At 39.0% G+C, this 26,557-nt stretch overlaps 2 protein-coding genes across 2 annotated transcripts; both read left to right on the top strand.

Annotated features, from left to right (window-relative positions):
- The first annotated feature begins 7,288 nt into the window (after positions 1-7,288).
- On the top strand, positions 7,289-9,332 carry LOC128642299 (dexamethasone-induced Ras-related protein 1-like). Its single transcript, XM_053695018.1, has 2 exons — positions 7,289-7,632; positions 8,310-9,332. The coding sequence occupies exons 1-2, from the start codon at positions 7,293-7,295 to the stop codon at positions 8,837-8,839; spliced, it is 870 nt and encodes a 289-aa protein (XP_053550993.1). The 5' UTR covers positions 7,289-7,292; the 3' UTR covers positions 8,840-9,332.
- A 10,266-nt stretch (positions 9,333-19,598) lies between these two features.
- Positions 19,599-21,275, top strand: LOC128642376 (dexamethasone-induced Ras-related protein 1). Its single transcript, XM_053695127.1, has 2 exons — positions 19,599-19,934; positions 20,289-21,275. Exons 1-2 carry the CDS (start codon positions 19,613-19,615, stop codon positions 20,816-20,818), a joined length of 852 nt encoding a protein of 283 aa, XP_053551102.1. The 5' UTR covers positions 19,599-19,612; the 3' UTR covers positions 20,819-21,275.
- Positions 21,276-26,557: the final 5,282 nt, after the last annotated feature.

Genomic DNA, 26,557 nt, shown 5'->3' with positions numbered 1-26,557 from the left:
GGGTAAGCTTGAATGTCTCTGTTGAGGCTTATAAATGTTTAGTGTAGTATGAGAGTGCTTACACATTATTCCACCAATCGCGTGGCTCCGTAGTTGAATTCGCTAACAATATCAGCTATTGTAGAACTCTCCACCAGCACTCAGCAGACAAGTTACAGCAACAGAGCAGGCCATGGTGTATGATAATTTGTTTTCCAGTTTGAGGTGTGTGCTTATGGCGGTAATGATGTGAACAAAATTGGAGTGAGAAAAGGATTGTCACGAATATCAGTATGGTTATATTTGGATTCAGGTTAGTGCTATGAGGTGTGTAGATGAAAATAAAACAAAAATAGTACAATATAAAATATATATATATATATATATATATATATATATATATATATATATATATATATACTCTATCGATGTGGGATATATAGCTATTTGTAGGGAGAGAGGGTATGTATTCTAGAGGGTTAAGTGAATGGAAGGATGTTCTGATCAATGTTTACAGCTGTCAGTTTAGGAGAATGAAAGTTGTGTGGGAGACTATAAATGAGGGGATGAGCTTGGGGTGGGTGGAAAGGGAAACTATCTTCCAGAGGCTACCTGTTGCAGAGGGCTGTGTGGCAGCTGAAGTAAGTTGGTCTGTGAATTTTCTTTAAAGACTGTGGCAAATATACTTTAAAATTCAGCTGGGGGAGAGAGATATATTAGTGTCAGATTGGCCTGCAAAACAAGTTAAGGGAGGGGGTATCTGTGGACATTTGAGCTAGGGGTCATACAGGCAAAAAACAATGAGAATTATCTCTATCCTGCTGTACAAGTTACCACTGATAAAATATAAAAATACAAAAATTATAGGGACTATAGCAAAAATTATAGGGATTATAGCAATAATAGCTGTAAGCTGAGCAGGTTTTGCAAATACACATATTTTGTACAAAATATTTATAATGATGTTTGAATTGTGCTGCTGTGGATTTCAGATACCACTTTCGTTGAGAGGGAGTGCAGGTGTAGGGTAGGCTAATTATATATGTTTTCTGGCCATAATATGAGGTATTATTTATTATTCCACAATATACTTTGTTTTTTAAGTTCTGATTTGATAACTTACAGAATGTTTTTTTTTTCAGCAGAGAGGATTATTACCTGCAGTCAACCATGGCTTTTACATTCCAGTGATCACAATCTATCTGTGGATGGTCACCTTGCAGAACCTGCTGACCTCTTGGTATAAGGAATTAAAGGGGCATGAAACACAAACATTTTCTTTTGTGTTTCAGCCAGAGCATAACATTTTAAAAAGTTTACTTTAATTATTAAATTTGCTTTGTTTCCAGGGTATTCTTAGTTGAAGTGATACCTAGAGTCTTGAGCACTACACGGCAGGAAATAGTGCGGCATCTAGTGCTTTTGCGAACAGATAACATTCTTGCAAAACTGCTGCCATATAGTGATCCAGACATGCGCACACTCCTGACCTAACATCCCCGCTTTGTAACAAAAGATATCAAGAGAATGAAGATAATTTGGCAGTAAACGTAAATTAGAAAATTGCATTGTCTATCTGAATCATGAAAGAAAGATTTGGGGTTTTATGTCTCTTTAAAGTGCCATAAAACATTTTGAGATATGTGCATATCCTAAAAGGGCTAATTAAGTAAAAAATAGTTTGCATACATTTTTTTTTTAAAATGCTGGCAAGTATCTTAACATAATTTTCAAAAATAAGCAAAAATACTTACATAGCCATGTTGTCTGGAGCAGTCTGCTCCACCCCTCTTATCAGTGTTTAGACACAGGCATTGTATTTCAACTGAGTTCACAGCTTCTAGGCTTTTGCATTTTACCAAAAGAACAATAAACATATATACAGCCATAAGGAAATGTGTGTGTGTGTGTCCCTTTAAAGATATGTTCCATATACGGAGAGGACAATGTTTGCCCTCTTGTGGCAAATAGAGGAAATTAACTCTATAATCAAAAAATCCAGGGATCTATGATATACCCACTGCTGCAAGAAGAATCCCTAATGTGGTTTATATTCTAATGAAAGTTACCTTTTCCTATACACATTCAGCTATGCAATATACAACATACTTAATGTGTAAATGTATTTCAATAACTAAAACTGATATAAATTAATCTGGATTTTCCAGTTCTATAAAACAGCCTTTTAACAGCATTCTAGAATTAAAAAAAAAACAACTCCTGCTTTCTGTTGTCTTTAAATTTCCAGCAACATAATAATACATTTAAAGATAAGATCAGTAGAAATATAAAATGAGAGGTAATTAGAGAAGCTTTGGGTGTTGGATTATATGTGTCTATTAAATATTAACAATGTAGCAGGGATGTCAGGGGGAGGGGGGAGGGAGATGGAAACTAGACAGGGAGGGATAGAGAAGAAAAAGTGTGAGAAAGACAACAGCTTAAACAACTATAAAACTAGAGGAGAGGAGGCAAATAGAGAGTTAAATGAACAGTTATACTGTGAGTTTTTCCAATGTGGTCCTAATGATCCATTTTTACATTTTGTGGGGTATTAAATGGTTTTTAAGTGGCTAATTTACCTTTATTTTGACATTGAAAAAAATCTACTTTTGTCTAATCTGAAAATATAAATGTTGCAGTATTCTCCATGGAAAAGCTTTGTAAATAAGAAGTTAAAAAAATAAGATGCACTGCCACAAGGGTGAGATGTAATAAAATGTTAATGTTCATGTTTTTACTCTAAGTTTACGTGTATACATTGAGAAATTAGAGAGAGAGAGAGAGAGAGAGAGAGAGAGAGAAACCTGCTGTTTCTGCAAGCTCAGTCCTTTTGAATGGGTTTTGGTTTCAATTAGCAAAAACAGCTATTTCATATAGAAAAAAACAACCTATTTCTTAACCTCTGCTGCAGGTATTACAGGGAGATATGGGGGCAGACAATAGGTGCTAAAGCTACTGATATCAGGATAGATTGCTTGAAGACAAGAGTCTTATTGGAGGGATGAAGACAAGGGCTAGGGCAGTGATGGTGAACCATGGCACTCCAGATGTTATAGAAGTACATTTCCCATGATGCTTGGGCACTCTGAAGTCCAGTCGAGCATTATGGGAAATGTAGTTTTGAAACATCTGGATAAGAAAGACACAATTTCTTCAGTGTAACAGTGTAGCTCATTAGCTCGCGAGATACACAGGTTTAATTAGTCTTTGTAGATCCCATAAGCGCAGATACTTCACACATATTAGCTTTGTTATAGAACTGCCTAAAGTAATTTGATGTGAGTGTCTGTAAATAGTTTGAATAGGACAATAAACTTACAAAAAGAGATTGTTTTAATGTGCATTTTATTTTTGCACTGTTGCTTGCACATAATTAAAGGGACAGTAAAGTCCAAATTAAACTATCATGATTCAGATACGACATGAAATTTTAAACAACTTTCAACTTGCTTTTTGTCTCTTGGTATTTTTTGTTAAAGGCTAAACCTAGGTAGGCTTATAGGCTGATTTCTAAGACTCTGCTGTCCACCTCTTATCTCACAGTCTAGCTAATATTATGTACTGTTTGTTCATGTGTGCCATATAGATAACATTGTGCTCGCCCCAGTGGAGTTTTTTAAGAATCAGCACTAATTGCCTGAAATGCAAGTCTGTCAAAAGATCTGAGATAAGGGGCAGTCTGCAGAAGATTAGATACAAGGTAGTCATAGAGGTAAAACGTATATTAAAATAACAGTGTTGGTTATGCAAACCTGAGGAATGGCAAATAAAGGGATATATCTATCTTTCTAAACAATAGCATTTTTGGTGTTTACTGTCCCTTTAAAAACAACTGCTGAGCAACAGTGCACTACTATGAGCTAGCTGAACACATCCAGTGAGCCAATGACAAAAGGCATATGCGTATAGCCACCAATTACCTGCTAGCTCCCAGCAGAGGTTTGCTGATCCTGAGCCTACCTACCTATGTATACTTTCCAACAAAGGATACCAAGATATCAAAATAAATGTGATTATAGGGCTAAATTGAAAAGTCTCTTAAAATTGCATTGGCTATCTGAACCATGACAGTTTATTTTGACTTTATTATAGATATAGTTATGTGCTAGTAATAACTGTCAGGTTTCTTTTGTTCTCCCAAAGGCACTGTAAATCCATTCTGTAGCACATTATGTAGAAAATAAAAAAATGCCTTTGTTAGTGACAAGAATATGTAAAATCCAAGTATTAGATATAGTGGAACATACAGACAAATGAGTGTCTGAGACATGCAAATAAATCTGTATCTCAGAACATTACTGAACACGTTATTCTGTCAGTGGTTCTTAGTGATTATTGCACAGCACTTGATGTTTTATCACATTGATTGTGTAATTACACCAAGGACAGTTCCCAGTGTCTGTTCAGATCTCATCACCTGGCTATACTTCCTAAACTGTATCCCCCTGTAATTATATCTAGTTGGCTCTGTTCTACTGTTATAGTGTACACCTGCCTTACAGTTATGTAATTGCATTATACTGTGCACTACTGGCATATGTACATATGTATGTAATATGCTCCTGTATAAATCTACTGTGCTGCCAATACAAAGCTGTCAGTATACTCACTGCATATGTTCTGCTTATATTATTTTACATGCACTCCATGTGTATTAATCTGTTCACAAATAAATATTTGCCTGGCTGGAAGCTGTGCCCTCATGCCTGGTTTTCCCTACCTGCTCCCATATCTGTCTTAAATCTCTGGCTTCAAGCTGTGCCCTCATGTCCTGGTTTTTCTGCCTGCTCTCATATCTGTCACCCCCCTTGCTGCAAGCTGTGCCCTCATGCCCAGGTTTTTCTGCCTGCTCTCATATCTGTCACCCCTCCCTGGCTGCTAGCTGTGCCCTCTTGCCTGGGTTTCCCTGCCTGATCCCATATCTGTCACCTGCTGTGCACTCATCCCTGTGTTTTGTTGCCTGTGGCCACACCTGAAACACACCCGCCCTGGCTGCAGAGTTTATCCACTTCCCTGGGGTTTGTTCCCTAATGCCCCTGCCCATACACATAACACATCTCTAGCTGCAGACTGTGACCACATCCCTGGGTTCTGTTGCCTGTGCCCATATCTGCAACACATCCCTGGCAACAGACAGTGCCCTCATGCTGGGCATTGTGCTGCCTGTTCCCATAACTGTAACTCCTTATGCCCTCACAATATCCCATTTTTATAACACTATACACTCTGTGATCTCGCTATTTTGCCACATTTCCCCTGTGCCCTCAATGTATCTCCCTATTCAGCCCCCAGCCCTTCCCACTAACAAACAAGACTGTGCCTTTATTATGTACTTATTGTATCCCTATATCCCCTGCTCTCTCAGATCATTATGCCCTTCTCTACCAGCCCATAGATTGCCAGCTTGTGCTCTCATGCATGATACTGGCATAATTCTGTATATATCACTGACTGCTAGGCTGTGCCCTAATGCCCGAGCTTTGCTGCCTATCCCCTCAGCCCCATGCCAGTTTTTGCCCTCACGCCTGAGCTTGGCATTCAGCAGACCTCTCCCCTAAGACCCTTGCCAGTGTTTGCCCTCACACCTGAGCTTGGCATTCAGCAGACTTCTCCCCTCAGCCCCATGCCAGTGTTTGCCCTCACGCCTGAGCTTGGCATTCAGCAGACCTCTCCCCTAAGACCCATGCCAGTGTTTGCCCTCACACCTGAGCTTGGCATTCAGCAGACTTCTCCCCTCAGCCCCATGCCAGTGTTTGCCCTCACGCCTGAGCTTGGCATTCAGCAGACCTCTCCCCTAAGCCCCATGCCAGTGTTTGCCCTCACGCCTGAGCTTGGCATTCAGCAGACCTCTCCCCTAAGCCCCATGCCAGTGTTTGCCCTCACGCCTGAGCTTGGCATTCAGCAGAGTTCTCCCCTCAGCCCCATGCCAGTGTTTGCCCTCACGCCTGAGCTTGGCATTCAGCAGAGTTCTCCCCTCAGCCCCATGCCAGTGTTTGTCCTCACACCTGAGCTTGGCACTCAGCAGAGTTCTCCCCTCAGCCCCATGCCAGTGTTTGCCCTCACGCCTGAGCTTGGCATTCAGCAGAGTTCTCCCCTCAGCCCCATGCCAGTGTTTGCCCTCACGCCTGAGCTTGGCATTCAGCAGACTTCTCCCCTCAGCCCCATGCCAGTGTTTGCCCTCACGCCTGAGCTTGGCATTCAGCAGACCTCTCCCCTAAGCCCCATGCCAGTGTTTGCCCTCACGCCTGAGCTTGGCATTCAGCAGACCTCTCCCCTAAGACCCATGCCAGTGTTTGCCCTCACACCTGAGCTTGGCATTCAGCAGACTTCTCCCCTCAGCCCCATGCCAGTGTTTGCCCTCACGCCTGAGCTTGGCATTCAGCAGACCTCTCCCCTAAGCCCCATGCCAGTGTTTGCCCTCACGCCTGAGCTTGGCATTCAGCAGACCTCTCCCCTAAGCCCCATGCCAGTGTTTGCCCTCACGCCTGAGCTTGGCATTCAGCAGAGTTCTCCCCTCAGCCCCATGCCAGTGTTTGCCCTCACGCCTGAGCTTGGCATTCAGCAGAGTTCTCCCCTCAGCCCCATGCCAGTGTTTGTCCTCACACCTGAGCTTGGCACTCAGCAGAGTTCTCCCCTCAGCCCCATGCCAGTGTTTGCCCTCACGCCTGAGCTTGGCATTCAGCAGAGTTCTCCCCTCAGCCCCATGCCAGTGTTTGCCCTCACGCCTGAGCTTGGCATTCAGCAGACTTCTCCCCTCAGCCCTGACCAGTGTTTGCCCTCACGCCTGAGCTTGGCATTCAGCAGACTTCTCCCCTCAGCCCTGACCAGTGTTTGCCCTCACACCTGAGCTTGGCACTCAGCAGACCTCTCCCCTAAGCCCCATGCCAGTGTTTGCCCTCACACCTGAGCTTGGCACTCAGCAGAGTTCTCCCATCAGCCCCATGCCAGTGTTTGCCCTCACGCCTAAGCCCCATGCCAGTGTTTGCCCTCACGCCTGAGCTTGGCATTCAGCAGACTTCTCCCCTCAGCCCTGACCAGTGTTTGCCCTCACACCTGAGCTTGGAACTCAGACTTCTCCCCTCAGCCCTGACCAGTGTTTGCCCTCACACCTGAGCTTGGCACTCAGCAGACTTCTCCCCTCAGCCCTGACCAGTGTTTGCTGCCTGTGATCCCCGCTCTGGAGCTCTGCTGTTTGCACAGTATCGGGGCGTGTCCTGTCTGACCGTGACGTAGCGGTGGGCGGGTCCTTTCTGCCGCCTATATAAAGCCTTGCACAGCGCACACAGAACATTCAGACTTCGCTCACTTAGATGCTTTCTCAGTTATCTATGCTGCTCAGTAACCGGGACGCACGCACCGTCAGAGGAAAGGTATCAGAAATGATCAAAAAAATGTGTCCTAACGAGTCCGAGCTCAACATCCCAGCCAAGAACTGCTACCGAATGGTCATCCTGGGCTCCTCCAAGGTGGGCAAGACCTCCATAGTCTCAAGGTTCTTGAATGGACGCTTTGAGGAACAATACACCCCAACCATTGAGGATTTCCACCGCAAGTTCTACAGTATCCGTGGGGAGGTCTACCAGCTGGACATCCTAGACACCTCGGGCAACCACCCATTCCCAGCCATGAGGAGACTATCAATTCTAACAGGTGTGTACTGACATATTATAGAACTGGCATGATGAGTACTTGTTTAAGGGCAGAGATATATATATACTAGGCTGGTATCAGAAATGGTTATATACCAAGAGTATGTTTCATCTATATATATATATTATACACACTATTTAGCTTAGATACATTGTGTCTGTTCGTTCAGTAGCTTCTGTTCTATATATATATATTGATGGGTTATTTAATATTTACATTGTTTCAAAGCTGTGAGCATAGTTCTCCAATACTCAGTATAATTATATCAGCTAGGTTGGGGTTGCTGGTCCTCTGTACAGATATATATATATATATATATATATATATATATATATATATATATATATATATAAAACGACTTTCCTATACTACTAGTTTAAGCTATTATATTTTCCTAATTTGACCAATTATATGTATTTTGAATATGTTTACTATGTACTTTATCCGCAACGTGTATTGTACATTGTAATCTACTGCTTTACTGAGGATCTAGAATTAGCATTTGAGGCATGAGACGAATTTATTAACCCCCTCCCATAAATAAATGGTTAGTGGTGTCCAATTCCATTGTAAGCTGTAACCCCTTGTTCTAGTAACATATCTAGTTAATAATTGTGCTGTGCTAAATCTTCCCCAAATAACATGACACTAACCTTTATCTTCATTTGCTCTTCTAGGTGATGTTTTCATCTTGGTTTTCAGTCTGGATAACAGAGACTCCTTTGAGGAGGTGCAGCGCCTGAAACAGCAGATCATGGAGACCAAGTCCTGTTTGAAGAACAAGACTAAGGAGAATGTGGATGTGCCACTGGTGATCTGTGGCAACAAGGGTGACCGGGACTTCTACAGAGAGGTGCAAGCTCATGAGATAGAGCAACTTGTTGGTGGGGACAGTACTTGTGCTTACTTTGAGGTGTCTGCTAAAAAGAACCATAAGCTGGATGAGATGTTCCAGAAACTTTTTACCATGGCTAAGCTGCCCAGTGAGATGAGCCCAGATCTGCACCGCAAGGTGTCTGTCCAGTACTGTGAGATCCTACACAAGAAGTCTTTCAAAGGCAAGAAAATAAAGGAAGATGGTGATGCTTATGGCATTGTGGCCCCCTTTGCCCGTAGACCCAGTATCCACAGTGACTTAATGTACATCAGGGAGAAGGCTATAGGGGGTGGGCAGAGTAAGGATAAGGAGAGATGTGTCATAAGCTAGGGGAAGCTCTTCATCTAACCTTACATATAAATATATACATAGCAAAACTCAATGTTTTGGTGAAGCCAAAGAGGCATGTCCGATGAGGGGATCCGCATGCCCCCCATGCCTACTGAGGAGTGGTCGGGCGACCAAGGCTGTAGAGGAAGGCAGAAGACAGCCTTACGTTGTAGCAGTTGGACAGATTGACAGAGGAACCATCTCCACTCTCTAACGTTGAAATGGAGATGCTGAACAGTTTAAAGTTGATGAGCTTAAAAGCCTGAATACATTGCTTCTGTTTTCAGACTCTTAGCCTCACTTGTTGGGTAAAATCTTTGCTAAACAGAGCAAATAAGAATGAAATATGACTTGTTAACATAATGCTTGATAGCATTTTATATACAGTATTGCACACAGAGATGAACAAATCAGTTGTGATGTGTGTGCTAAATTTCAACTTGATGTCTATTTTTTTGTTACAGAATAAACACCATTAAAAAAAAAAAAAAGCTACTGTCTCTGATTTATTTTCTTTCTCTTTATGGTCTTTACTAAATTTAGTATTTACTGAAGTAAAATGTACATTTCTCTTTAGAGTATCCTTCTAGCTAGGATAGACCAACATGAAAGTATAATTTGGTAAAAAATGAAATCATAATGAAGAAAAAAAACATTATTAAAGCTGATCATTATTTCTGACGTCTTAACTCTGTCATACAGCGCCACCTACAGGACACACAATATAAAAATGGATAACGAATTTCTGGTCCTGAAAACTCACATTTTAAAATTCATTCATTAAACGATGGTCAGATTTCCTTGCTATACAAATTCGCAAATTTAAATTGGGTGTACAGACAAAATAATATCTCAAAATGGCCATTTAGATACAGTAGAAATGCCTTGAGTGCAGTACATGTAATATACAAATATAAATAAGTTTGCTAACAAATGAATTTGTCTACAATATACATTTGTATAGGTATGTTTGATTTCCATACATGAAATATGCATTATTTTCTCACATTAAACCTCACATTGAATATAACCTGGTTGCCCAGCAATACTGTCCCTTAGGTTATTCTCATAGAATATCAGTCAATATATTATGATTTCATATTATGAGGAATAGTACTAAAAGTATAACATGGTACATTCTATCTAAATAAATAGCCATAATGCTCCACAAATACAATTATATATATATATATATAATATTAATATTAGGTAAATTGAGCTTTACATATAATTTGGACATCTTACATCTAAACATATTTTTAAGTACAGTCTATGTTTAAAACTGTATGAAGTAAACCAAAGACCCAGCAAACCTATAATTCCATAAAGCCAGTGTCTATGGCCAAATGAGTACCCAGCATGCCTTAAAAACATTCCTTTATGTATTTTATTCCACCACTATATATTTCCATGCTTAATTGCTTAATCCCTCATTCATGGAAATTCCTACTCCATAGTTTATAACTGGTTGGAAATAATATGGGCATTTGTGTGCTAAATTAATTCTGTTTTCCACATCCAGTATTAGAATTACTTAAAACTTTTTCCACTTTGGGGTGATTGCCTTGAGTCATATATGACTGTTACACTTCAGCAGGTCACACATTTACATATGAGGATGCTGAACTGGTTGACACCTTTGTTTAAGAGCAAAGGGACACAAATGACTTCAAGGATTAGTGTCCACTAATTGAGAAGCCTGGCGACTACAAATTACACACTTTTCTGTGCGTGGCAAATAGAAGTAAGTGGTAAAGTTATTTATAGCATAGCTATATATAGATGAGGAATAGATTATACTGGGTAAATGATAATGGATTATAAATTAGATAACAGAATACATTAGATAGATTTGACATATTAATATGATAGATAAAATAGATTGTATATACAGTAGAAAGATTATATAGATAAAATATAGATATAAAGATAGCTAGCTAGACAGATTGATATGTCAGATACTGGCTGATAGATTATAGTGATGAATAGATTATATCGATAGATGGGTGACAGATATAGATAGATGATAGATAAAATAGAGGATATATAGAAAGATAATATAGATAAAATATAGATAGAATGATAGCTAGATAAATATATGAGAAAGATTGATATGTCAGATATTGACCGATAGATAGATGAACGATGGGTGATATATATATAGATGATAGATAAATAGGTGATAGAAAATGATATAGATATATAGATAGAATGATAGCTAGATAAATATATGAGAAAGATTGATATGTCAGATATTGACCGATAGATAGATGAACGATGGGTGATATATATATAGATGATAAATAGGTGATAGATAGAAAAATGATATAGATATATAGATAGATGATAGCTAGATAGATATGAATAGATGACATATATAGATAGATGATAAAGATAAATAGATTATATCGATAGATATCTATCTAGATGCGTGATAGCTATATATAGATGATATATAAATAGATCATATAGATAAAATATAGGTAGAAATATAGCTAGATAGATATGTGATAGATAGACTGATATATGTCAGATAATGACAGATAGATAGATAGATAGATAGATAGATATAGAGATGGAAATATAGATACATAGAAAGATATACGATATAAATATGATAGATAGATTGATATATGTCAGATAGTGACCGATAGATAGATGGAAAGATAGATAAATAGATAGATATATGATAGATATTTAGATATATATGCCAGATAATGACAGATAGATAGCCAGACAGATGATAGATCAAATAGATTATAGATAGAGATAAATAGATTATACAGATAGATAGATAGATAGATAGATAGATAGATAGATAGATAGATAGATATAGAAATGGAAAGATAGATTGATAGATTGATATATGTCAGATAGTGACTGATAGATATATAGATAAATATATATAGAGAGAGATGGAAAGATAAATAGATAGATATATGCCAGATAATGATAGATAGATAGCCAGACAGATTGATAGACAGACAGATAGATGATAGATTTAGATAGATGATCGATAGATAAAATAGATTATATAGATAAATAGATGTTAGATAATGATAGAGACATGATAGAGATAAATGATAGAGATAGATTATACAGATAGATAGATAGATAGATAGATAGATAGATAGATAGATAGATAGATATGGACGGATAGACAGATAGCTAGACAGATGGGTGATAGAGTTAAAGGGTCACTGAACCCAATTTTTTTCTTTTGTGATTCAGATAGAGCATGACATTTTAAGCAACTTTCTAATTTACTCCTATTATCAAATTTTCTTCATTCTCTTGGTATCTTTATTTGAAATGCAAGAATTTAAGTTTAGATGCCGGCCCATTTTTGGTGAACAACCTGGGTTGTTCTTGCTGATTGGTGGATAAATTCATCCACCAATAAAAAAGTGCTCTGCAGAGTTCTGAACTAATAAAAATGCTTAGATGCCTTCTTTTTCAAATAAATATACCAAGAGAACTAATAAAAATTGATAATAGGAGTAAATTAGAAAGTTGATTAAAATTGCATGCTTTATCTGAATCACGAAAGAATTTTTTTTTGGGTTCAGTGTCCCTTTAAGCAGACTGGAGTGCAAAACAATGTAGATTATGCTAACAACGTTACATTTTAAAATATTTTTAAAACATTTATTTTGTATCTTTTGCAATATATGGAATCATTTCTCGTGTATAAACGAAACAATATCTATACTTTAATGCCCTTTTAAACTTTTACAATCCAGTTGACACATTGAATTTTCGATTTCTTTTAGTTATCAAATTTACTTGGTTCTTTATTTAATCTAGTGTTGAAAAGCATACCTAGGTAGACTCAGGAACATCAATGCACGACTGGGAACTAGCTGGTTATTGGTGGCTACACACATATGCCTCTTGTCATTAGCTCACCAGATGTGTTCAGCTAGCTTCCAGTAGAATTGCTGCTCAGGAGCTGACTTTAACTGTGTATTTAATTACATATGAAGTGGTTAAACACATAAAGCATTACATTTTTCCCCTATTTCTTATTTATAGCATATAAAAACGCCCCCCCCCCCCATTTTAATAAAATATATAACCAAACTAAACCAAGAGGAAAGAGAACTCAAATTATTTCCTTTATTATGTATCTACTATAGGATGCCACATGACTATAATAATAAATTACTTAGGTTCCAAATTTCCCTTCTCCAACACTTTAACCCTGTTTTTTACTCTGTCCTGAAGGTTATATGTTTAATTGTTGTTTTGTATCAAATATTCTACTTTAAAAAAATGATTTTATTCTCTAAGGGTTCTTCAAATCTGCTGCTAATAAGCAAAATGTGCTGCAAACCCTTTGAAGATGAACCTAGCGCAGGCTTCAGTCAAAGGGCATTACCGCCCTCTAGTGACCAATTTGCACATAGCAAAATGAGTTTCATTGGTGTAATATAACTTTTTCTATGTAAAGAACAAAAGGTGATTTTTTTTTATATACAGTTACACAATATTCATTGCACGGGATATTTAAGTGCATTAAAGTTTATAAGAACATAATGTATTTTAGTGACACACTGGAGTATTCAGTTCTGTAATGAAAATTGCCAATCATATTATTAAAAATAGTTTTGTCCTTGATTATTTCTTCAGATCAATAATACATTTAATTACAATATCAATAAAATACAAAATAAGAGGTAATCAGAAAAGTTGGGTTGTTAGATAATATTTGCCTGTGACATATTAATAATGTAGAGTTAATGACAAAAAAGGGACTGATTTATGGGAAATGGCTGAAAAAGACTTGCAAATAAGATAAAGATATGTTGGGAAATGCATGAGATGTAGGGAAAAATCGGAGGGACATTTATAATTAGAGGCTAGAAAAGGAAGAATAAAGATAGGGATTTATAACTATTTATAATCACAGATCCTGACCTCTGTTGCACTCAAGGGGTTAAAAAAAATCAATTGTAGATTCCACTATGTTAATCCCCTTTACCTTTACCAACACAGAGGGTTAATGAGGCTTATTATTAAACATGATGTCCCCATAATTAATAACTTCATTTTGTAGACTGTCAGCTCTTTGGGCGAGTATGTATTTAGGAATTAATTAATAACAATTGTGTTATATGGTGTGTTCTCCTGTAGACAGGTGCCATTTATTTAATTTTAATAAACGCTCTTTCACAATATTTCCACTCCTTATTATGTGACCATCCAGATATACACTGTCTACAAGATGCTGAATAATATTACAATCCAGTTACTAATTATACAGTTAGCAGAGTTTTTGTTATCCAAAAACACAATAGGAGTTGGGTGATGCAGGCAGATGTGAATATCTAATGTCTGAGCCTTATAGATAATTGCTGCCCATAGGGTACATTACTTTTTCCCACTGTCACTTTACAATGTCACTAGAGACTGGTGTTTATTGTACAACACTAGGAGTTCTGATAGTATTTTTACTGTAATTACTACAATATGAGAGGTCCCTAGTGTCTGATCAGATCTGAGCACCATTTTTACATTTCCCTGAGGCATTATTCCCAGAGATACACTGACTGTACTGGGTGGTTCTTCCCATACCAGCATAATCCTATATTTACTGCTCACTCTACCAGCAATATACACCAGCTAAATGCCATCCCAGTATACATCAGACTGGCACTTATTTAAGTAAATTATGCACTGTCATGTCTACAGTGCAGACTATGTGTTGTGTTCTCAGCTTTTGTAACAATGTAGATCTGGATCATAGAGGTCTGCAGCCAGTGGGTTAGATTCACTAACAGACCCCTCCAGTTCCTAAGTTTTTCAAGGATGCCCTAAGCTTATGCACCATTCTATTTAATGAAGGGTTACATATAATAGTATAAGGAATGGATGAGTCTGGAGATACAGGGAACTGTAAAGGAGCTACAACTCTGTTATTGAATCTAGACCAGTGCAGATTTTACCTCAGAGTCTACCTAGTCTAGATAACAGTATTATTATTGTATTGTGTCTCATATTTTATATGTTCAGTATAACTGTCTTAAACCAACGTCTCTCTATCCTCAGAATTTAATCTATGATAGTCACCAATTTAAATCCCTTTAGCAGATATCTGCTAAAAATCCCATGTGTGTTCAAGGATATCTGCCCCATTAGTGTGCAAGTATATCATAATAGACCCCTTTGTCCTCACTATATATCACTGCCCCTCACTAAATCTTATTGTCCCCTTACTATATGTCAGTGGGCTAAATTCACTAACAGCCTCTTAGTTTGTTTCTAATTCTGTGGGACCCATTCCATAAGTCTCACAAATCAGCCCATTTCATATGTTCCAGAGAATAACATAAATATTAAGGATGCAAGGATTAAATGTAATTTCGTTACCCCTCACTATATTTCCCATCCTACTGATAACTGAATTCCCCCTATTGACCTATGTTTGTCCCCTCGTATCCCCTTTCAGTCATTTTCCTGACCCAACCCTATATAGCACCCTCTTCTCACTATACACCCCACTCAGACCCCCTCAACCTACTGCCAGCCAGGCTATGCCCTCAAGCCCAGTCATTCCTGCCTGTACCCATCTCTTTATTTATCATTCTGTCCCTCCAGGCCCCTGCCTGCCAGGTTATGCTCTCACCTCATGCCAGGTCTTTACCACCTGTAGTTATGACTATTTCCTCCTGTCCCATTAGCCCACTGCCTACCAGGCTATGCCCCCACGCCAGGTCTTTGTTTTCTGTAGTTATCACTATTTCCCCTGCCCCATTAGCCCACTGTCTGCCAGGTTATGCCCTCATACCCAGTCATTTCTGCCTGTAGCTCTCTTTTTATATCCTTCTGCCCCACCAGCTCCCTGACTGTCAAGACTATGCCCTCATGCCAGGTCTTCACTGTAGATATCAAAATTTTTCCCTTGTCCCAACAGCCAACTGTCTGCCAGGCTATGTTCCTATACCTAAATCTTGCTATCTATATCCCTTACTATATCTTTCTGCCCACTGTCTATCAGGTTGTCCCCACACAGTACATATCTAATATTACTGCATGCCAGTCTACTCTTATGTCTGGGCTTTGTTCCTGGAGCCCTCATGCCCAGTCTTTACTGCCTGTAGTTCTCTTTATGTCTCCTTCTGTCAGACTATGCCCTCATGCCCAGTCTGTACTGCCTGTAACTCTCTTTACATCTCCTTCTGTCAGACTATACCCTCATGCCCAGTCTTTACTGCCTGTAACCCTCTTTATACCCCCTTCTGTCAGACTATGCCCTCATGCCCAGTCTGTACTGCCTGTAACACTCTTTATATCTCCTTCTGTCAGACTTTGCCCTCATGCCCAGTCTTTAGTGCCTGTAACTCTCTTTATATATCCTTCTGTCAGACTATGCCCTCATGCCAAGTCTGTACTGCCTGTAACTCTCTTTATACCTCATTCTGTCAGACTATGCCCTCATGCCAAGTCTTTACTGCCTGTAACTCTCTTTATACCTCATTCTGTCAAACTATGCCCTCATGCCCAGTCTGTACTGCCTGTAACTCTCTTTATACCTCATTCTGTCAAACTATGCCCTCATGCCCAGTCTTTTCTGCCTGTAGCACTCTTTATATATCCTTCTATCAGACTATGCCCTCATGCCCAGTCTTTACTGCCTGTAACTCTCTTTATATCTACTTCTATCAGACTATGCCCACATGCCAAGTCTGTACTGCCTGTAACTCTCTTTATATCTCCTCCTCTCAGACTATGCCCTCATGCCCGGTCTTTACTGCCTGTAACTCTCTTTATATCACCTTCTGTCAGACTATGCCCTCATGCCCAGTCTTTAGTGCCTGTAATTCTCTTTATACCTCCTTCTGTCAGACTATGCCCTCATGCCCAGTCTTTAGTGCCTGCAATTCTCTTTATACCTCCTTCTGTCAGACTATGCCCTCATGCCCAGTCTTTAGTGCCTGTAATTCTCTTTATACCTCCTTCTGTCAGACTATGCCCTCATGCCCAGTCTTTACTGCCTGTAACACTCTTTATATCTCCTTCTGTCAGACTATGCCCTCATGCCCAGTCTGTACTGCCTGTAACCCTCTTTATATCTCCTTCTGTCAGACTATGCCCTCATGCCCAGTCTTTACTGCCTATAACTCTCTTTATATCTCATTCTGTCCGACTATGCCCTCATGCCCAGTCTTTACTGCCTATAACTCTCTTTATATCTCATTCTGTCCGACTATGCCCTCATGCCCAGTCTTTACTGCCTATAAGTCTCTTTATACCTCCTTCTGTCAGACTATGCCCTCATGCCCAGTCTGTACTGCCTGTAACTCTATTTATATCTCATTCTGTCCGACTATGCCCTCATGCCCAGTCTTTACTGCCTATAACTCTCTTTATACCTCCTTCTGTCAGACTATGCCCTCATGCCCAGTCTGTACTGCCTGTTACTCTCTTTATACCTCCTTCTGTCAGACTATGCCCTCATGCCCAGTCTGTACTGCCTGTAATTCTCTTTATATCTCCTTCTGTCAGACTATGCCCTCATGCCCAGTCTGTACTGCCTGTAACTATCTTTATACTTCCTTCTGTCAGACTATGCCCTCATGCCCAGTATTTTACTGCCTGTAACTCTCTTTATACCTCCTTCTATCAGACTATGCCCTCATGCCCAGACTTAACTGCCTGTACCTCTCTTTATACCTCCTTCTGTCAGACTATGCCCTCATGCCCAGTCTTTACTGCCTGTAACTCTCTTTATACCTCCTTCTGTCAGACTATGCCCTCATGCCCAGTCTGTACTGCCTGTAACTCTCTTTATATCTCCTTCTGTCAGACTATGCCCTCATGCCCAGTCTTTAGTGCCTGTAATTCTCTTTCTACCTCCTTCTGTCAGACTATGCCCTCATGCCCAGTCTTTTACTGCCTGTAATTCTCTTTATACCTCCTCCTGTCAGACTATGCCCTCATGCCCAGTCTTTAGTGCCTGTAATTCTCTTTATATCTCCTTCTGTCAGACTATGCCCTCATGCCCTGTCTTTAGTGCCTGTAATTCTCTTTATACCTCCTTCTGTCAGACTATGCCCTCATGTCCAGTCTTTTACTGCCTGTAATTCTCTTTATACCTCCTCCTGTCAGACTATGCCCTCATGCCCAGTCTTTAGTGCCTGTAATTCTCTTTATACCTCTTTCTGTCAGATTATGCCCTCATGCCCAGTCTGTACTGCCTGTAACTCTCTTTATACCCCCTTCTGTCAGACTATGCCCTCATGCCCAGTCTTTACTGCCTGTAACTCTCTTTATACCTCCTTCTGTCAGACTATGCCCTCATGCCCAGTCTTTACTGCCTGTAGCTCTCTTTATATCTCCTTCTGTCAGACTATGCCCTAATGCCCAGTCTGTACTGCCTGTAACTCTCTTTATACCTCCTTCTGTCAGACTATGCCCTCATGCCCAGTCTGTACTGCCTGTAACTCTATTTATATCTCATTCTGTCCGACTATGCCCTCATGCCCAGTCTTTACTGCCTATAACTCTCTTTATACCTCCTTCTGTCAGACTATGCCCTCATGCCCAGTCTGTACTGCCTGTTACTCTCTTTATACCTCCTTCTGTCAGACTATGCCCTCATGCCCAGTCTGTACTGCCTGTAATTCTCTTTATATCTCCTTCTGTCAGACTATGCCCTCATGCCCAGTCTGTACTGCCTGTAACTATCTTTATACCTCCTTCTGTCAGACTATGCCCTCATGCCCAGTATTTTACTGCCTGTAACTCTCTTTATACCTCCTTCTATCAGACTATGCCCTCATGCCCAGACTTAACTGCCTGTACCTCTCTTTATACCTCCTTCTGTCAGACTATGCCCTCATGCCCAGTCTTTACTGCCTGTAACTCTCTTTATACCTCCTTCTGTCAGACTATGCCCTCATGCCCAGTCTTTACTGCCTGTAACTCTCTTTATACCCCCTTCTGTCAGATACACACACTTTATATACCGTATATGCACTCAGGAATGTCTCCCACATGCCCAGTCTGTACTGCCTGTAACTCTCTTTATACCTCCTTCTGTCAGACTATGCCCTCATGCCCAGTCTTTACTGCCTGTAACTCTCTTTATACCTCCTTCTGTCAGACTATGCCCTCATGCCCAGTATGTACTGCCTGTAACTCTCTTTATACCTCCTTCTGTCAGACTATGCCCTCATGCCCAGTCTTTACTGCCTGTAGCTCTTTATATCTCCTTCTGTCAGACTATGCCCTCATGCCCAGTCTTTACTGCCTGTAACTCTCTTTATATCTCCTTCTGTCCCACCACTAGCCCACTGCTGTCGGTTGGTGCCCTCATGCCCAGTCAGACTATGCCCTTATGTCAAGTCTCAGTATAACCTCCTGCCAGTGCCCGTCAGGTTGTACCCTTATGTCTGAGCGTTTTCCTCCCCAGCCCCTCAGTCTATCTTCTCTGTGATTACTGCCTAAGGGGCTGTATCCTTATGTCCGAGCTTTGCTATACCTCAGTATATCTCCTCACGCCCGGGCTCTGCTGTCTGTCCCCTCAGCCTACTGCTTGATGCCATTATAGCTGTCATGCGCCTAACTATCGCCCTAGCTGGTTACTACTTCCCCTCATGTTATTGTTTTGCAGACTCCCTGGCTTTCTAACTCTACAGGTTGCAAAACATTGGGGGCGTGCCCTAGTTGCCGTGACGTAACGATGGGCGTGTCCAGCTCCTCTACATAAAGTCGTGCACAGCCTGCAGAGCTCAGATGAAACTCACGACTCTACTTAGTGTTGTATCTATGCTGCTCAGTAACGGGGAATCGAGCACAGTCAGAGGAAAGGTATCAGAAATTATCAAAAAAATGTCTCCCAGCGAGTCCGAGCTTAATATCCCACCCAAGAACTGCTACCGAATGGTCATTTTGGGCTCCTCCAAGGTGGGCAAGACCTCCATAGTCTCACGCTTCCTTAGTGGGCACTTTGAGGAACAGTACACTCCGACCATTGAGGATTTCCACCGTAAGTTCTACGGTATCCGTGGGGAGGTCTACCAGCTGGACATCCTAGACACCTCGGGCAACCACCCATTCCCAGCCATGAGGAGACTATCAATTCTAACAGGTGTGTACAGGTGCTGTCCTTATGCTGAAGGATTTAATGTGTATATATTATGAGCTAGAATTTTCATAATTTACTGTTATAGTATTTAAATTATAGATCAGAAAAAAAATGCTTTCTTCTTTGTAATAAATTGATATAAGGTTTTGGACAACCCCTTGCAGTTCTATCAATTTCTTATATATAATCCATTATTGCAGTTCATCATTCTTGCTTCCAAAAAGTCTTAAGCTTTGCATTCAGAGTGGTGTCCAATGCAGTCTAATTGTCACATTGTTTCTAGAGATGGCTATGTAGTTGTACTGAACATTGGCCAAATAATATGACACTAACCTTTATCTTCATTTGCTCTTCTAGGCGATGTCTTCATCCTGGTTTTCAGTCTGGATAACAGAGACTCCTTTGAGGAGGTGCAGCGCCTGAAACAGCAGATCATGGAGACCAAGTCCTGTTTGAAGAACAAGACTAAGGAGAATGTGGATGTGCCTCTGGTGATCTGTGGCAACAAGGGTGACCTGGACTTCTATAGAGAGGTGCAAGCTCATGAGATAGAGCAACTTGTTGGTGGGGACAGTACTTGTGCTTACTTTGAGGTGTCTGCTAAAAAGAACCATAAGCTGGATGAGATGTTCCAGGGACTTTTTACCATGGCTAAGCTGCCCAGTGAGATGAGCCCAGATCTGCACCGCAAGGTGTCTGTCCAGTACTGTGAGATCCTACACAAGAAGTCTTTCAAAGGCAAGAAAATAAAGGAAGATGGTGATGCTTATGGCATTGTGGCTACCTTTGCCCGTAGACCCAGTATCCACAGTGACTTAATGTACATCAGGGAGAAGGCTATAGGGGGTGGGCAGAGTAAGGATAAGGAGAGATGTGTCATAAGCTAGGGGAAGCTCTTCATCTAACCTTACATATAAATATATACATAGCAAAACTCAATGTTTTGGTGAAGCCAAAGAGGCATGTCCGATGAGGGGATCTGCATGCCCCCCCATGCCTACTGGTAACGAAGGCTGTAGAGGAAGAGGGAATCCAGCCTTGACATTCAGCTATTGGTACTGTGTGACCCAGGAACCATCTGCCTGGGTAGTGAAGGAAGACTTTGAGACGCTTTAAACTTGATGTGTGAAGATCACTTTTTTTTTTTTTTTTGTAAATGTATTTTGACTTTCTTTTTAAATCCCTTGAAGGGTAAAATTGTTACTGTACTGAGCAAAAGCTCTAAGGACTCAAAGTGGCTTGTTTACATGATGCATTGTAGCACTTTATTGTACATGAACAAATGGTTTGTGCTACTTTTAAAAAATGTTTATTTTTCTACTGAATAAATAGAATGAAAAGAAACTATGGTCTGTGATCTTACTTGATATCTTTTTAGCAGAACTTACATACATGCAAACAGGTTTATGCACAATAACTAGTGCATTTTATATTACTGCAATGTAACTGTATGTAGTGCAGGGGTGTATCCAGGGGCCACTGTCCAAGTGTTGTTCTCCCACGGGGGCCACTTAAACAGAGTGAAGCCAACAGGATATAGTAGAAACTGGTAGTGACATTTACCCAAGTAGTAGTGTATGATAGGAGCTGTAATCCACAATAGACATACACAGTGTATATTTATCTTGTGAGTGAAGTGATCATTCTGCAACTGAATAAAGAGACATTTATCCAAGCAGTGCCTAATGGGAGTCTACACTAGACAACGCATTGCTTGTCTTTATATTTATCTTGTGAATGTCTATATAGATCAATTTGTTACACCTCTAAAAACATTAAAAAGTTGATGGGGCCAAATTAATAATTTAACTAATAAACAAGGGAGGGCCACATATGGCCCCAGGGCCAGTACTTGTCTGGACCACTGATGTAGTGTATCCCAGGATTGCAAGCTGCAGTCTCCACATTAAACTAGATATTGGGTACAAATAAATAGATAAATATATACTTAGTTTATTGTAAATCCTTTATAAAGGTGCATCAAGTTGGCATTACATATAAACCTCTATATAGATCTGTGTCTCTGCAGAAAGGGAACATGCAGATCTTTCAATCCCACATATTCCAACTAAATACATTTTTTTTTTAAATATAAAGTGAATCAAATTAGCCTTCCATGCAGTACCAGGTACAGGGTTTGGTGTTAAAATATGACAAAAGTGTCATTCATAAATATCATCAACAACAGGACCTGAAAGCTGCATTAATATGCTGTAAACAATAACAGAATTCACTTGGCAACACAAATTTGTGTGTATTATAAAAACATCAGCTACAATACTAGGGAATAAACAGCTATCAATATGAATATACAGACTTGTTGCATGTGATTTGTGTTTGTACATTATCAGTCCTGATACAGCCAGGCATTTGTGCAGCCTTCAGAATCACGACCCCATAAAGATAAACCTGGTTGCCAAGGAGAGCTCTGGTTCATTAAATGCTGCTTGAGTATATGACACAAACACAGTTTCCTGGAAATGAATATGATCAAGAGAACAAGACTAAAACAATATGCTTGGCACTGTACACACAATACATCTACTTCAGTGGGACATAAACTAAATATTTTATTAGATCATTTTCTGTCATATTTGTGAAATATCAGCAATGATGCTACAAATTTTTTAGGCATTTAAAAAGGTTAATTTAGGGCTGTTTAAACCGATATTGAAACTAGCAGAATGCAGGCAGGATTCATTGCTTGCTCGTTAAAGAGAAATATAACCCTCCTTTTTTCTTTCATGATTCAAATAGAACATACAATTTTAAAGAACTTTCCAAAATACTTCTATAATCTAATTTGCTTCATTCTCTTGGTGTCCTTTATTGAAGAAACAGCAATGCACAGGGATGAGCCAGTAGCATTGGCATACGTGTGCAGCCACCAATCAGCAACTCCTTACCCTACCTAGGTTTGCTTTTCAACAAAGGATATCAAAAGAACACAAATTAGAATATAGAAGTTAAAGGAACACTAAACCTATTTTTTTTTCTTTCATAATTCAGATAGAGCATGCAATTTTAAGTAACTTTCTACTTTACTCCTATTATCAAATTTTCTTTGTTCTCTTGCTATCTTTATTTAAAAAGCAGGAATGTAAAGCTTACGATTCGCCCATTTTTGGTTGAGAACTTGGGTTATGCTTGCTTATTGGTTTGCTAAATGTAGCCACCAATTAGCAAGCGCTATCCAGAGTTCTGAACCAAAAATGGGCTGGCTACTAAGCTTTAAAATGTCTGATTTTTAAATAAAGATAGCAAGAGAATGAAGAACATTGATAATAGGAGTAAATCAGAACGTTGCTTAAAATTGCATGCTCTATCTGAATCATGAAAGAAAAAAAATTGGGTTTAGTGTCCTTTTAAATCTGAATCATGAAAGAACAATTTGGGGATTCATGTCCCTTTAAACTGACAAAGACAACGCTTACAGCTCAATTGGTGACCAGGGACATTAAAACAGGGAATGAGAATACCTTAAAAAAAATAATAATAATAATAAATGATATATTCTACCCTCTTTTCGATGCAAGAAAATCCATGATCTAAACTCTGTTATCTGCAATCTGGTTTAGGCAATTTGCAGCACTTTTAATACTTAATTTGCTGATTTTGCTTTATGGCTTGTCCATTATCAAATCTACTTTCCTCACTTTAAATCCTTTGTTGAAGAGCAAACCTAGGTGGACTCATATAGTGCTCCAGATGTGCACTCTCCTGACAGCAGTTTTGCTATAGTTCTTTTAACAATGTTATACAATAAGCCCACACTGCTGCCATATTTCCATCCACCTGCACACTCTAGAGCCTTCAATAAAAGAAGCCAAGCAAATTAGGTCAATTAATAATAGAAGTCAACTCAAATTGATAATAGAATTCAATTGGAAGGTTTAATTAAAGGAACAGTCTAGTCAAATTTCAACTTTCATGATTCAGATAGGGCATGCAATTAAAAAACAAACAAACAAAAAAAAAACTAACTTACTTTTATCAAATTTGGTTTCCTCTCTTGGTATTCTTTTTTTGAAAGCTAAACCTAGGTAGACTCAAACTGATTTCTAAACCATTTTAAGGAACTCTTATCTCACTGCATTTTGACAGTTTTTCCACAGTAAGACAGTGTTAGCTCATGTGTATCATATAGATAAACATCGTGCTCACTCCTATGGAATTATTTATGAGTCTGCACTGATTGGCTAAAATGCATGACAGTCAAAAACACTGAAATAAGGGGGCAGTCTGCAGAGGCTTAGATACAAGGTAATCGCAGAGGCAAAAAGTGTATTAATATCAGTGTTAGTTATGCAAAACTGGGGAATGGGTAATAACAGGGATCATCCATTGTTTTAAACAAAGCAAATTTTTCAAGTAGACTGTCCGTTTAATGCTCTTTCTAAATTATACAAAATTAGTTTTATATACCTTTAAATGCACCCTGACACGATATTTTCCTATTTAATAACTGAATGCATCACAGTTACTAGGGCTTCCTCATTAAAAATAACAATAATAATAATTTTATTACAATACAATTAAAACGATAATAAAAAAACAAGTAAAAATAAACACACGTTTCTTCCTAATGAGAGTGTGCTGTGCAAACTGCTCTGTACTGATGGACAGCACAGCACAAGGATTAACAGACTAAAGCAGTGATACACCCAACTATTAAACCAGCACTCCTAGAACCTGGTGACATAACACTAACCATATTAATGTGCCTTTATTTACTTTTTCATAAGTGGGTGTAACAATGTCAGTTAAACTGATAATAGAGGCACACAGGACACGTGGAGGAAGTACCCACCCTGGGCTGAGACTTGCAATTATAATATTACTATTAACAAAAAACAGGTGACTCAGAGAAACGTATTAAAAGTAAATGCTTCTTTCATTACTTTCCTTTCTTAAATGTAATTCGTGGGTTAATAGCCTCTGCAATTTGATTATTGCTTTTTCGAACAGTCACTGTGACCCTGTCAATTCCCCAATTTTAAAAAACAATTTTGGTGCTATTTTCTTTTTGTAAAGGGACACTCAAGTCAAAATTATACTTTCATGATTCAGATAGAGAATGCAATTTTAAACAACTTTCTAATTTACTTCCATTAACAAAATGTGCAGTCTTTTTATATTTACACTTTTTGAGGCCCCAAGCTCCAACTGAGCATGTGCAAGAATTCATGGACTATACGTATATGCATTTGTGATTGGCTGATGGCTGTCACATGATAAAAGAGGAGTGGAAAAAGTCATAAATGAAAAATCTACTATTCATTTAAAGTTCAGACTAAGTATTATTGCATTGTCTTTCTATCCTGCATTTGTTGATTATGCAAATCTACTGTATTTACTGGTCCTCTAATTCACAGGCAAATTGAATTTAAAAGGGATACTCTAGCGTTATCTTTTATTTCACTTCTTTGGTTAAAGGTTTCCCCTTAAAGGGATATGAAAACCCCCCCAAAAATATTTCATGATTCAGATAGAGCATGTAATTTTTAACAACTGTCTAATTTACTTTTATTATTAAAGGGACACTGAACCCAATTTTTTTCTTTTGTGATTCAGATAGAGCATGCAATTTTAAGCAACTTTCTAATTTGCTCCTATTATCAATTTTTCTTAATTATCTTGGTATGTTTATTTGAAAAGCAAAAATGTAAGTTTAGATGCCGGCCTATTTTTGGTGAACAACCTGGGTTATCCTTGCTGATTGGACAGCACCAATAAAAAAGTGCTGTCCATTGTCTGAACCAAAAATGTGTTGGCTCCTGAGCTTAGATGCCTTCTTTTTCAAATAAAGAAAGCAAGAGAACGAAGAAAATTTGATAATAGGAGTAAATTAGAAAGTTGCTTAAAATTGCATGCTCTATCTGAATCATGAGACTTTTTTTGGGTTCAGTGTCGCTTTAATTTTTCTTTGTTCTCTTGGTATCTTTTGTTGAAAAGCAAGGGCGTATACTTAGGAGATGGACAATTGTTTGAGCACTATATGGCAGCAGTTTTGCAAGATTGTTATTCATTTGCAAGAGCACTAGATGGAAGCACTATTTCCTGCCACTTAGTGCTACAGATACCTACCCAGGTGTCTCTTCAACAAAGAACAACATTGGAACAAAGTCAATTGGAAACTTTTTTTTTTTTTTAAATTGTATGCTCTGTCTGAATCGCAAAAGAACATTTTTGGTATTCATATCTCTTTATTGTGCTTAAAATGACTTGTTTAACCGTCTGCAACTGTATGTATATGTAACACATTCTCTGCATTGTATATATATGTAACACTCTTTGCATTATATATATATATATAATAAAAATCCCCAAAGAAAAGCACTCTCACCTAGCCGGTTTAAATCAGGAACCAGGGTGCAAGAAATTGTAGTATATGTCATAGAAGAAAATTGCACACACTCGGTTTGAAACAAACAAAAAGACTGAGGAAGCGGTGAATACCCCGAAATGTCACGCTAGTAAACTTTTTGTTTATTTCAAACCCAGTGAGTGCAATTTTATTCTATGATATATCTATATATATATATATAGATAGATAGATAGATAGATAGATAGATAGATAGAGAGAGAGAGAGAGAGAGAGCGCTATCTATATCTACAGGGAGTGC

The sequence above is a fragment of the Bombina bombina genome, chromosome 11, assembly GCF_027579735.1.
Source record: "Bombina bombina isolate aBomBom1 chromosome 11, aBomBom1.pri, whole genome shotgun sequence".
NCBI classification, from domain to species: Eukaryota; Metazoa; Chordata; class Amphibia; order Anura; family Bombinatoridae; genus Bombina; species Bombina bombina.
Note: the sequence above shows the minus strand (reverse complement) of the source record. Positions and strands in the feature narration are given on the sequence as shown.

Bases quoted from the DNA above. Each gene is read 5' to 3' on its own strand.
- LOC128642299 (XM_053695018.1), top strand. From the start codon at position 7,293: ATGCTTTCTCAGTTATCTATGCTGCTCAGTAACCGGGACGCACGCACC. The intron at 7,633-8,309 runs GTGTGTACTGAC...TTGCTCTTCTAG, and splicing joins GAGACTATCAATTCTAACAG to GTGATGTTTTCATCTTGGTT.
- LOC128642376 (XM_053695127.1), top strand. From the start codon at position 19,613: ATGCTGCTCAGTAACGGGGAATCGAGCACAGTCAGAGGAAAGGTATCA. The intron at 19,935-20,288 runs GTGTGTACAGGT...TTGCTCTTCTAG, and splicing joins GAGACTATCAATTCTAACAG to GCGATGTCTTCATCCTGGTT.